General features: G+C 33.3%; 1 protein-coding gene across 1 annotated transcript in view; it reads right to left on the bottom strand.

Moving 5' to 3' along the window:
- Positions 1-12205: 12205 nt before the first annotated feature.
- The window catches only part of LOC134268160 (uncharacterized), a 33864-nt gene continuing 31198 nt past the window's right edge, over positions 12206-14871 (bottom strand). The window contains exon 6 of the mRNA XM_062750359.1: positions 12206-12482. Coding sequence (XP_062606343.1) covers positions 12262-12482 — 221 coding nt within the window. The 3' untranslated portion in view covers positions 12206-12261. The remainder of the gene's footprint in view (positions 12483-14871) is intronic.

The following is a 14871-nucleotide window of genomic DNA, read 5'->3' on the forward strand; positions in this document are numbered from 1 at the left end:
GGATGACCTTGTCCTCTGTTCTTGATTGTAACCTATCATTGGTAATTATTTGCTCAGTAATGATGCACACAATAACAGAGTAGTCAGGTGTACCAAATGATTTGGTATTAGGAAAAATTCTTGTTTGAGATGTGAAACACGTACTAAACATGTTTATATATTATAAGTGAATACTCCTTCTTTGAATTCGCAATGGACCTGATAAATCAATACGAACCCAGTATTGTTTTAGCTATTCCGATTGAAGTTAACATGTATTATTTCTTTTGCAAGTAGCCGTGAAAATATTCTTTGTTAAATAAGCATATTAATCCCACAAATGAAGTATAGTGTCAAACAGTACTGAACAAGCAAATTCAAAGTAATTTTTTATAATATATTGTGTCTAATATGAACACCCTATCATATGTCATTTATTTAGAAATTATCACTGAACTGATTTTTAGGTCACCTGAGTAACTCAGGTGACCTATTGCTATCCGTTTTCGTCCCTCGTCGTGCGTCGTGTGTTAACATTTGAACATTTTCAGCTTCTTCTCTGAAACCACTGAACCAATTTCAACTTAATTTGGTATACAGCATCTATGGGTGAAGGGAAACAAATATTGTGAATTTCATGGTCCCCGCCCCCCTGGGGCCTGAGGGATGGGGCCAAAACCACTAAATTTATTGCAATATTTAAAAATCTTCTTCTTTACTCCTGGACATCAAGCAGGCAAATTGTTAGCATGAATGTAATAAGCATTGAGTCCTCTACCAAAATTGTGAAAATCATGGCCCCAGGGTCAGGGGTTCTAATGCGAGGGCGGGGCTATATAGATTTTATAGTGAAAATGCATTTATTCTTTGAAAATCTTCTTCTCTGCTTCTGGGTACTAAAAAAATAATTAAGTATATAGTTATGATGAGCAAGAGTGCCTCTTCCAGATTTGTGAATTTTATGGCCCCAGGGTCAGGGGTTCTGGTGTAAGGGGGGGGGGGGGCTCTATGGATTATATATATGGTGAAATGCATTTATTCTTTGAAAATCTTCTTCTCTGCATCTGGGTATTAAAAAACTAACTAAGTACATAGTTATGATGAGCAAGAGTGCCTCTTCCAGATTTGTGAATTTTATGGCCCCAGGGTCAGGGGTTCTGGTGTTAGGGCGGGGCTCTATGGATTATATAGTGAAAATGCATTTGTTCTTTGAAAATCTTCTTCTCTGCTTCTGGGTATTAAATTAACTAACTAAGTACAAAGTTATGATGAGCATGATTACCTCTTCCAGATTTGTGAATTTTATGGCCCCAGGGTCAGGGGTTCTGGTGTTAGGTCGGGGCTTTATAGATTATATGGTGAAAATGCATTTATTCTTTGAAAATCTTCTTCTCTGCTTATGGGTATTAGATAAACTAACTAAGCACATAGCTACGATGAACAAGAGTGCCTTATCCGAAATTGTGAAATTTATGGCCCCAGGGTCAGAGGTTCTGGTGTTAGCGCTGGGCTCTATTGATTATATAGTGAAAATGCATTTATTCTTTGAAAATCTTCTTCTCTGCTTCTGAGTATTAAATAAACTAACTAAGCATATAGTATTGAAAAGCAAGAGTGCCTTTTCCAAAATTGTGAATTTTATGCTAATGATCCAGGTATATATATTTATGAAGAAGAAAGGTGCATCTAGCAAAAATTTTTTTATGCCCCGAGGGAGTGGGGGGTACATAGTCTGAAAATAAATTAATGCTTTTAAACCTGCTCTTTGGTATTAATCAACCATTTTATGATAAAATTTGCAAAATTTTGAAATATGTGGCCCCAGGGTCAGTGGTTCTTTTGGGGTGAGGTGCACAACTGGTTATAAAGTGGAAGAAAATTTTCTCTCTGTAACTCTGATCTACCTCTGGCTATTGAGTAAGTAGAGTATTTTTAATTATGATTAGCAATGGTGCCTCTTTCAAAATTGTGAATTGTGAATTTCATGGCCTCTGGTTTAAAACACGAACCAAATTTAATTGTTTGAAAGTTGTTACACAAACTCAGGTGACCTATAAGGCCCGTGGGCCTCTTGTTTTTAAATAAGGTCAATCGTAAAGGTCAAGAGGTAAGAAATCATACCATGCTCGGAAATATCTTATCACACGTAAGGTTCATCTCAAATATGAAAGCTATTTCTCAATATAAAGGAGCAAGATGTGTTTGTGAAACACTAATGAACCCGTAAGGCAACATTAGGAAGATTAAACTTTTCTTAAATGCAAATGAAATACAATGTATATTATTACCAAAGTAGGGTTTTCTCACAAGAAATACGACTGTGAAATACATAATCCCTAGCACCACCTGTAGCATCCACAAGTCATTTTACATTATTTATTACGCTATGTGACAGTATACAAAACTACCAGTTTTAAAAAGCGTATTTGACACATTTTCGTGTCTCTAACTTCAAAAAATCTAATTGAACTGTAAAGATAAATTGTTAAACAATCTCAAAATTATAATTTTATAATTTTTTATCGCTGTATTTTGTTTTAATTCCTATCAAATGTTCAAGCATGTTCTGAAATAAAACGTCACGATTTTAGCGCGTCATAAAAACCGCATTCTTTTATTCCGCTGTTTATAGGACAACAGAGGATATATTCAGATTTCTTTGTGCAGTGGTAGATGCAGCTGATTATTCTGAATATAATGATACCAAACACGACTAGTCAGATTCGTATATTGCTATGATTATGGATAGTCAAATGTAAGCATTTTTTCGGAGAGTTTTTTCACTCGTTTGACGAACCGGTTGCATATGTGTTACAATAATAGATCGAAAGAGAATCTTCTCCTCTTTAAGAAACTGTGTAGATTTATTTTCCTTACATCGGCGCTAAGAAGCGATCTTTCAAATAACAACACAACATATAGCCAGCGTGAATGATATTTGACGTCATTTTCACGCCCTCCACGATTCCTGTAATGGAGTTTGTTTACTGTAACTATAGAAATATTCAGAGGGGGATAACTCTCAATATCTTTTTTATGGGGTACCCGAAGGGGTAATTTTACATATAATAATTTTTTATCTAAGAAACATACTAATTAAACATGTCAAAAATATCATAAAACATGAAACGATGATTAGGACCGAAAAAGAAAACTTCTATAAAGTAAAATTGACGCTATAAATTTGAAGCAATAAAAATTATAATCATGAGTAAGAAATGAAATAAAAATGTACGAAAATAAGTACCTAGTGTAAAGAAAAAATACAATAGCCTTCTGATTTTTTAATTAAAAGAAATGTAAATAAATTCAATTGAGTTCATGAATAAATTAGTTTATTGTATGATATGCTAAATTCCAGAAGAACGTGTTTACGAAATTCCTGTCACAGAAAATTTTGTAAGGTACGTGGGATATCTTTTTTTATAACGTTCATTCAGCTTGTCTCATATAATTTTTTTCCATTGATATACAGTTTATATCCATACATTGGCATTTTATTGAAACTTAATATATATGTTTTTATTATTTTTATATACAACACAAATGTAAAAATAGTATTTGCCAGGTGCTCATTTTTTTCAAGAGACAATAAGGCCTACAAATATTCTAGATTCGTTTTCCATGGATGTAGATCATATGCATTTAATCTAATATGTTATGTAGATTTTATTATTTTACTTAGATTATATTTGACTGGTAAATACTATTTCTGAAATTTCTGAAGTATTCTTGATTACAACACTAACAATAAATTACATGCGTGTTAGGGCATAAACGTCGGAAGCAAATTGAAAGTGGGGTGGCTGATTGAAAGTGGGGGGGGGGCGGCTAAACCAACAAAAAAGGTAAACCACAATTTTCAATGCCTAAAAAATATCTATCTTTCAAAAAAAGGGGGGGTTAAGACCCCTATACCCCCCTACCCCCCCCCCCCCGGTTTCGACGCCTATGTAGAATATGAACATATGGATGGGTAGACGGATGAATAGTAAAAATCAAATAGGCAAAATAATATTACTGATGCATCAAAGAGGTCTAAAATGTAAACAAGAAATTAAAATTGTGGTCCCCCGGCTGCATTTCATTTCTGGTACTGATTTTTCACTGAGAGCATCTCGGGCGGCTCATACATCGCACCTCGGAGGTTTGAATGGAGCCTAGCGGAGTCAGCCGAGGATTGCCGATTGGAAATTTTTTTATATTTCAACTTTTCATGGCCGACATGTTTTAGTTTTCATTTCTGACATTTTAAAATTTTCATTTCTGACTCTTTTCAGATTGTACTTTTGGGTTATTAAAACAGGATTGAAGAATTCACTTATGAAAAATTTCATTTACGTGATGAAAAACAATTTAAAGTGTATATCAAATGTCTTAGACATTGACATCTAATTTAGTGAACATACATGGGGATGACAGTGCTGCATGTACCGATGTACTATACATGTACGTGTATAGACAAAATCTTTAATTTGTTTTACCGGCTGTTTGTCTCTTTGTGGGTAATATTACATTATTTATGGCATATTGTGCCAAATATGAACGCCCTATAATATGTCATTCAATAGTTATAACTAAAGTTGATTTTTTGAAAATTAGGTCAAACATATAGGTCCAGATCAAGGGGGTCAGAAATCATATCAATGAACATGTTAAATATGAAAGCATTATCTCTTCTCAATCAGAAGTTATAAGGGGAAAATTGCATTTTTGAAAAAGTATGTCAAACGTCAAGGTTCAAGGTCACAAGGTCAAAATCCATAGTGTATTTAGAAATGATAATATACATATGAAATGTGAAAGCTCTATGCAGTGTATTTTCCATCGTCACAAACCACGACTAAAATGTACAATCCTATCACATACTAGTAAGCGGACGCCAAACCGTGGCTTGTGACTTTGTATCTTTTCTCATTCAAAAGTTATGACCAAGGTTCAAGTTTTTGAAAAATATTTCGAACTTCAAGATCAAGGTCATGAGGTAACAAATTATTAGGGGCCGCCAGGAGGCGGTCGGTTACTCGATATGAAAGTTTGAAGTCGCCGTGCGTTTCTGCAGACTTAGAACAATTTAAATAAAAATACTTAATATTTATATTATAAAGAATATTTAAAAAAAGCTATTTTAAATGTTTAACAAAAAGCACAATAATCATAAAATCAAAATTTTATAAATAATGGGTGTAAATGCTTCATCCAATCCTGATTGACAAACTCTAACATGACAGAGACTTGAAAGAGAAGAAATGTAGTGGTGGATCTAGGGGGAGTTGGGGGGGGTGTTAACATTCTCTAAGAGAGAGCGAGGAGCCCCACATATTTTATATTTGTTGCGAAAACTACTTTAACATTAAACTTCTACCAGGGTTCGTTTACAAGTACCAAACTCAGTGCAGATACGCAGAAGTCTATGGACAGTTTGCTTATACAAATACAGTTTATTGTACATGTATATGCATTATGCATGAAGAAAATCGGCAATGTCGCATGCACATGTTTTATGTCACGAGGATATTTTAATAGATAAATGTAAGAAATTTTAAAAACAGATCACGCAAATTTCAGTTTCTTATTACTATATCAAAGGAACAATTAATTGGGTTTGCGGCCGATTTTTGACGCTTGCGACAATATACATGTATAGGTTTCTTGTAGTGTATTTAGAAAGGTCTTGTCATAGTTTAAACACATGAATAATATAAAATTCTATCTCTTCTCTATTCTAATTCTAAAGAGATGACCAAGGTTGAATTTTTGTGACATACGAACAGATTTACAGTCTGACTGACAAACAGACAGACGAATAAGATTTAAAGAAACCTCGATCGCTTTGCCTTTCGCAAAAGCGGGGCAAATGATTTAATCAAATGTTTTACACCAGAGAGAGAGAGAGAGAGAGAGAGAGCGCTTTAATAATTCACAAAAAATTCGGACAACCTTTAACACACATTAGAAAAGATCTACATGTTTAACTAAATGTCGTTCAAATGAATTTTAAATTAAATTCCCCCTCCTTTTTCTTTTCAGAATTTATCATATGGTGCTGTCATATCTATGACTTATATTCTTCTAGTTTTTTTTAGTTACTCGCAGTATTCAGAATATTAGTCTCCACTTACATATCGGAATAATTTAAGATTTACATCACGCTCCCAGTTAATACTAGTTCATTACCAATTCTCCGCATCATATCAAATGTATTCGTATGAAGAATTTAAAATACAATTTTTTGTTTTTAATAAGTTACAACAAAAATTCACGATTTTTAGTTTCCATATATAATAAGTGGATATCACTCCAACTCTCTATAAATCCCATGCGCGGATCCAGGAATTAAAGTTAGAGGTGGCGCCCATAATCGGCAGGGATCTGGTTTAAGCTGAATTCTAGAGATTTTGTATGAAAAATTGAGGTTTACCGAGTAGACATTTTTACATTTTCTCGACGAAACTATGATTTACGCTAACTTTGACAATTTTAGTGGGCGGATGAGACCCCCTTTAATCCGCCACTGAATTTTGTAATTGCAAGCATTGTGCTCAACACAAAGATTAATTTTACAAAAGGATAAATACAGTCTTTAAATTTCTAGTAATTAATGAAAAAACCCAGTGACCTTGACTGTGACCTGTATGTTAAAAATAGTTTTTTTCGTTTTTAGTTAACCTTTGCAATAACTTTTGAAGCACAAGAAATAGAGACTTCATTTTTGGTTTCCATATTTTACTAATCATGTTCTCTCAAATGACACCAAGGTCAATTGCCTTGTGACCTTGACTGTGACATGTGCCAAAAAGTTTGTTTTTTTTTTATTTTGTCGTTGCCGGGCGCATAGTGTTTCACAAACAAATCTTGTTTAAATTAATTTGTGATCATTTTTATTGATTGGATTTGTTGACGTCTTTTTATAAGCATAACGTCAACGTAACGTTGCGTGTCCCATGTGACCCAATTTATTATACTGGAGAAGACTCTCACTATCTAATGATTCAAGTCAGTCTAGGTGTTTAATGCAATTGAACTTTAATAACTCTGATTCTGGGCAAGGGAAATAAGAAGAGAGAGATTATATTTTGAATACATTACCTTAAGTTTTGACCTCAATGCTACCAGGTATTTTCTTCAGAAAAGTGGTCACACACTAGAACAATACCTTTACATTTCGCAATCTATTTTTAGTAACAATGCTTGACCAGAAAATTTCGAAATTATATTTTTCTTAAACAATTTTTTATAAACTTTGATTTGATATATAACACAAGTGGTATATAATAAATTTAAAATTTTACTTGTGGTTGCTACCACCTGTTTAAAAGTTATGGTCAAGGATAAATTTTTGAAAGGTATGTCAAACTTCAAGGTGAAGGGTCTGAGTTGTTGATTTCTTAAGAAAGGTCACAAGTAATACATATGTGAAGGATGAAAACCCTAATCCTAACCGTTAGATAGATATGGCCAAGATAATTTTTTTTACATGTAAGTCAAACTCCAAGGTCAAGGTCAAAGGGTCAACGTTCTTGGTATCAAATGAAATGGTTTCTCTTAAAGCCGCTTGGTCCGATTCTAATCGCTAAAAAAAGATATTCATTTTTCTTCTTGAAAAATAATTGTCCATAAATTCCTTCAACTTTTGTCAAATTATATCCCCAAAGTATTTTTCTTTTTAAAGATATCAAAATTCAAAAGTTAAAAAAAAATTTGTAAGGTCACACAAAAAATAATCCTTTGTTTACATTGCGTGAAATCACCTTCGAAAAATGAAATTTATCGCTTACATGTAAAACCCAGGAAGAACAAACCCGAGCATTTTTTCCACAATAAAGTGTACACGGGCAATATTCTAGCCCTCGTTACTAAACTCCCTTTTTAAAAAATCTTTAAAAATATCTGATTTTCCTTTATTCTGGAAATGTGCATATTAATATAAAAATTACTATGGATTATATCGAGTTAATTTCTTAATTTTTAAAAGATATATCATGACTTAGGATTCGGAAATGTCCAAGGTCAAGATCAAAAGGCCAAAGCTGTTGGTATCCAATGAATAGTCTTGCCACAGAAAATACATATGTGAAATAAGAAAGTCCTAGTATCTACCGTTCAAATGTTATCTCCAAGGTCAAAGTTTTTTGAAAAGTAGGTCTTACAAGGATTACATACGTGAAGTATAAAATCCTTAGCCCTTAACATTCAAAAGTTAAGGTCAAGGTTAAAGTTTTTTCATAGGTACAGAAATCTCCAAGGTCAAGGTCAAAAGGTCAAAGTTGTTGGTATACAATGAAAGGTCTTCTCACAAAAATTACATATGTTGAACATGAAAGTCCTTGTATCTACCGTTCAAAAGTTGTCACCAAGGTCAAAGTTCTTGAAAAGAAGGTCAAACTCCAGGGTCAAGGTCAAAGGGTCTAATTTTTTGGTATTTAATGAAAGTTCTACTTACAAGGATTAAATATGTGAAGTGTAAAAGCCCTACCCCTTACCGTTCAAAAAGTTATGGTCAAGGTTAAAGTTTTTCATAAGTACGTAAATCACCAAGGTCAAGGTCAAAAGGTCAAAGTTGTTGTTATCCAATGAAAGGTCTTGGCATAAAGAATACATATGTGAAATATGAAAGTCCTAGTTTCTACCGTTCAAAAGATATCTAACACAGCCACCATCTTGAGTTATCCAATTATACTAATGCTGGTATGGACCAATAGTACCTTACTTTGTACACCTATATCTCTACAGATAATATTGTATCATTAACCAATCAATATTTTTCATTAAATTTGAACATAAGCCTACTGTTTCATGCAATTTTTAAGGGAAAATGTACCATGTGAAAATTTGAAGTCATTTTTTTGCATATGCAATTGTTATAATAAAATACTTGTTTGGAAATTTTGTCTAAAAATGGGTCAAATTCCAAGGTCAAGGTCAAAAGGTCAATTTTGGTGATACCTAAAGAAAGGTCTTTTCACAAGGAATACACATGTGAAATATTTAAGTCATAGCTTCACTAAATCAAAAGTTATGGGCAAGGTTAAAGTTTTTGTGACGGACTGACAGACGGACAAACTGATAGACAGACCAATGAGATTTAATGTTCCCTTGCTCTCGCGAAGGCGGGGGACAAAAATATTTGTATTTATGCGCAAGTTAAGGAATTATTTCCTATTGTTGTAGCGGTTGAAACCGGGGGGGGGGGGGGAGTTAAGCCAACAGCTCTATCCTATTTTTATTCAGATCAACATGGCAGCTGTTAATGTTATTAACAAAAAATATCTTCAAAAGTTATTCCAGTTATGCATTTAGTAACTAAAGACGTTTGGTTTTAGCTTGCTTACGCTTTAACATTCTTTTCAAAGCAAACATATTCCTGGGAAACTGAATATCTTACCAGATTTACTTTCGCGTTTATTTCCTCCCTCGTTTCACTCCTCCGCAAATAAATATTTTCTTGACTAATTTAATGAAATGCTAAGAAAAAGAATATACCGTAGGATTGTCGCGTTCGTTACAAATCGCATTTTTATTCAATACATACCAATCAAACTCATAAATTTTACAAGATAAACAATGCAAGGGCTGGGAGGGCAGCGAATAGAAAGGCTATTTCTTAACCAAAACTCCAGCTCACACCAGGCAGGAAGTGAAATAATAATATGTTCATTCCAACATGATGCATTAGCAATAAGCATTGACAATCGTCTCGTTGCTATTTTACAGACCCAAGTGCAAACTTAAAAGAAATAATGCTGCCTACTACTGAAGCGAGATCTCTAGCAGATATACTAGTATTATGTTTTTCTTCATAAACTCTCTTATTAATGTCGAGGGATACCAATAAAACCGACTTCTAAATTCCACACAAAACCGAGCCACTCTAACTTTTGCACTTGGTTCCAAACGCTCTTAGTTTCATTAACAAGAAAACCAGCATGCAACAAATCTTTTTGAATTTTCTGGGACATTAAAATACAATTTTGTTTGGAATCGCAAACCCAATCATCGTCTAAATACATTATAACTCCGGATGCTTTTGCTCTCCAATACAATATTAATGGTCTTAATACTTCAGTAAAAATATAATCGAAAGGTAGAACTGTGAATACGAAATAACGCTTTGAGCAATTAAAATTCCAGGAAAAAAAACCCAAATATTTGTAATTAAATCTGGGTGGATGTTTACATGATCTGATGATATTCACTTGTTAATTCAAATTTATCATGAATAAACCTTTTTCGGCAGAATTGAGACCCACTGAAGACCCCTCGAATTTGAATTTTCTCTTTAAAACACATGCATTGACGTGTCTAAGATCAAGAATCAACCTTGGCTTTCTATTCAACATGCGCTGAAACTGCCAGTGGGTTAACACAATGGGGCGGTTCAAAGCATTCAATGACTATGGCCTTTTCAACAAAAGGGGCGCTCTGCAGTGCTGATTTGTTGTTAAACAAACATACAACTTCAGGATGTGTAATAAATTCTGTCATATAGCCAAATTTGATAACATTTAAAAGATAATCGTCTAGCTTTATAACATTCTTCCAAAATTAAACAGAGTATTTTAATCGATCTTGAACTGAAATGTTTGAATTTGCATCAAAGTCAGATTTATGGTCTAATATATGACTATCATACTCAACTTCATTGCTGGTCTGCTGTTGTTGTTGGAACGAGTGCTCTTGTTTGGGCGGCTGTCTGGGGGTTGAGAGCTGGAGTTGCTGAGTGTAGGAGCAGAATCTTTGAAAATGGTCCGGGAGTCCACAGTAGTGGCAGACGATGTTTGCGACTTGTGTTTGTAGGGGATTTCTGTAATTTGGCGAACAGGGCGTGATGAATCTAGGATTGAACTGCTGGCGGTAGTTGAATTTTCACCGTGTATATCCCAACATGCGGGGTGTATACTACATGTATGTTGTGCGCGGGGTGTATACTTCCGAAGCGAGAAAAATGGGGTCAATGTACATTTTTTGTCCATTTTCTCAACTTACGGATATTTTTCGCCAGAAAGCATATGTCTACGGAAGGAAGCATTGTCTAAGGAGTATATGAATACCTGTGAACCACTGGACACCTTCTAGTTTTATCAAACACTTCAACACAATTCCGAGGATCGGAGCAAGATTAACGCTACACTGTGTTTATGATCAAAAATCAGAACAAAGCTTTGCTTTATCGTCATTTTCATATTATTGTTGAATATATGTTTACAAAATAAACGTTTGTACAAATTGTCTGTAAATAAAACAGGCTTTATGGGATTTGATCACGTGAGCAACCCGTTTTGCATCTCAATAAAACTCAAAAAATGATACCTTATTCCTTAAATGGTCATTTCTTATTTAGTCCTTATTTGGTAATTTTTGTTTGGCATACAAATAAATGTTCATTTACAACAACCGAAAGGTTGATGTTATATTTGGCAAAATATAGAGCAGAGTAGACCCATGCACTGAGATTTTGGTTTACAGTCAGAAAAACAAGAACGATGGTATAATGAACAAAACTTAAGAACTTTATTCACAACACTAAACGTAAATTATTTCTTTGGTCTGTCATAATATATATTCTGCTAAGCGAAATAAGAAGTTGGTTATTCGAATTTTTTGCGTTAATTGTGAATTATGAGTCTTATCTCAGATATGAAATTATAAAATATATTTCTTTGTGTCATTTATACATTTTGAGTATGATAACACTTGTAATTTGGTTCACATCAATTTTAATTAGGTTTAACGTTTTGTGAATCATCTGAACATTCCCACTTGTTTCTTGCAGACCATAGTTTGGAAATGGGGCATATTTGTATACATGTATGACTCCTCTAATACATGCTGAAATGTTTCAAAAAACCAAAAATATTCGTCTTTGTTCATGTGTACATGTTTACAGAATCAAATCCTTGTCAACTATCCTTGTGGTATATCATATTTCAAGCTATCCGGGATATATTATGTAGACAAAAATATGGGAATAAGCATCCTTAATTGATAATATGTCTCGCTCAATGTCGACTTGAAGGTCACAGCACGAACTTTCTTCTTTTCGCTTGCAAGTTTTTTTTTTTTTTTTTTTTTAATACAAATCTGCTTCACATGCAATTTTGATGTACATTAAGCAGTTAAAGTTTGGCATTATTGGAATTTAAAATGCGCCCAATTTGAAAACATGAAATGACGTAATACTTAACACACACAGTTTCTAATGCTTGGAATCTATATCACTTGATAGACAAATAATGTTATCAAGACTCAATAGAGAACTTTGCTTTTTGAACTCTAAAAAAATTATTTACAATGCTGAAATAAAAGAAATGACTGGATTTCTTCTTTTGCTTTTTCATTGAGGCTTGAATTAGAAGTAAGACATCCTTCATAAAAGACGGGAGTAATCCAATTGAACTCAGAATAAAGGCGAGAATTTTCCAGATCTCTTGCGTATGCTAATTCCCTTCCTTTCGCACATTCATGCATGATGACAATGAAAACATTATCTGGAGGGTATTTTCCTGAAATTGAAAAATTAAACAAAATAAAACAGTAAATGAGGATTGCTTTTTGACCTTGCCATAAAACATGAAATTAAACTACAGTGAGTTGATTTAACAAGAACAAGTCTAGTTTTAAAGTGATAGAACGGCACGGATTTTTAAAAAGAATGCCACTTGAGGATTGACACGTCAAATTAAAAGTTCAAAAGAGACATTTTTATTTAAATTGTAGAAAGGACCAAGATCTAGTTCGCAATTGTACTTAATCATATTCAATAAAAGTTTGTATTTACGATGTACGAATCTATTTTCAGAGACCGGGGTCATCACAAGTTCTTCAATCTCAGTACGATAATGAGATCGCCCAAATTTTTTTTTCATGACTTTATATTTAGCAAGCGTCTGTTTGTCTATTGCTCTCCTTTTAAAGCTACGAGGGCTGTTCAATAAATAATATAATATGCATCGGTGCTCGGTAGAAATTAAAAAAAAAACGTTATTTAATTATTAAGTCTTAACATTTTCAATTAAATATCCTCTTTTAAGTAAAACAATTTTCCGTAAAATTGTATTTACATGTAATTTCTAATAGTTTTAGAACATATTTTTGAGTATAACCCTTCGTACACTAGAATATATGGCAGAACCTATGATTAGCAGTTCTTTTTTTTTTCTTTTTCTGAAAGGTGTTCTTTTTAATTTTCAGAAATGAAAGTCAAATATTGAAAGATCTGACATTATTTGTGTGAAATACATGTACGAACTTACCAGTTCCACTTGACAGATGGACGGACTAACGGACAAGCTGATTCTTATATCCCCCCAACCTTGTTTGCAGGGGGTACATGTATAAAAACAATATTATCACAGGTAATTCAATTTATGCCGCTATGAGAAAGCTGTTAAAATTTTGATATCCCTGCGCAGTCTGCCGGATATCCACCTATATTTAGATGAACCTATTGAAGAGAAAAAATGTTCAATTCTGTGTGAATGTTGTTTGGGGGTCAGAGGTCATAGCGCGACCGAATCACAGAGCGAGGTGATATTTTGTTCGTGTAATACATGATGTAAATGCAATTAAACTCGAAATGGATGTATTCGTCTCAAAGGTAAATATAAGTAATAAACAACAATGTTAAACAGTTCACTGGGAAATGAACTTTTAGTTGGTACGTGATCAAATCTTCTGAGATTTTTAGCCCTTGGGCTTCACAGGATTTGATCACGTGACCAACTAAATTTCATTTCCCAGAGAAGTCTTTAATCTTAATTATCTGTTTATCGCAGACGCAATTATTATATATCCTTTTATTGCGAAATCGTAACCCTTGATTTTCTTGGAAGAGTTACATGTATCGTCCTTTTTTCCGGATATTTAACCCAATTCAAAATCTTTGTTTTTGTTGCGCAATTTTTGTTAGCCTGGTTGTGCGTTGGGAAAAAATGTAAAAATGCTACTGTAATGCTATGATATGAATATTTCATCTGCATCATTGTGTTGAAAACATGGACCCTCCACTTTTAAACTATAGTTGTAAATTTTTAGAAATTTTAACTTAATGAAAAAAAAACTTCATGTACATAAAGTCAATTAAATTATGTGATTTATACAGACATTTTGAAATTGTTTATTTATTGTAGACGTACTGATTTCCACGGTGTCATAATTTTGCGGAAACTCAAATTTATTTCTGTTTAATCCACGTGTAGAAAATTACGCGGATTTCCTAGACTTTGACTATAGATATGCCTTACATTTATACATATTTTTATTTTATTAAGTATTATTTTATTACATTTAGTACGCTTGGACAATTTCCGCGAAAAATTTGTGACCGCGTACATAGCGTAAATTAATACCATGCGGAAAAAGTACTTCTACAGTATTCATTATTTTTATCATTGTCGCTGTCGGGAGCTTAAAGATTTAATAAATTAACTATGCATCAATTTTTCCATTGGACATGTATCACTTCTTTATGGATTTCACTTTTTTATGTACAGTTATTTGACCAGTTCTGAATAAGAAACGGATTTGATGGTGCTATAAATATACAAAGCATTATTTAAAAATCCAAGTTTCAAAGTGTTGATAAGAAAATTAGAAACAATATATCTATGTCCAATTTTTCTGACATGCAAGTCATGTACATATAGAAGAAAAAAAGATGACGTCAGGGTTAGCGAAAACATTAATCTTTCACATACCAAAAATAGTTTGCACAATACATAAAGACTTTTGAACACGAAGTAATGGCGCTTGAAAGTAAGATGTAATGAAATATGCACATCACTTAATGAAGTACAGATGCAGATCACATAAAGACATAAATGCACACCACATAATGACAAATTCATATACTACAGTATCATAAATTGTCTAAATCACACCATATATTAACAA

The sequence above is a fragment of the Saccostrea cucullata genome, unplaced genomic scaffold, assembly GCF_032062105.1.
Source record: "Saccostrea cucullata isolate Sc308-1 unplaced genomic scaffold, CSIRO_AGI_Scuc_v1 ctg1256, whole genome shotgun sequence".
NCBI lineage: Eukaryota > Metazoa > Mollusca > Bivalvia > Ostreida > Ostreidae > Saccostrea > Saccostrea cuccullata.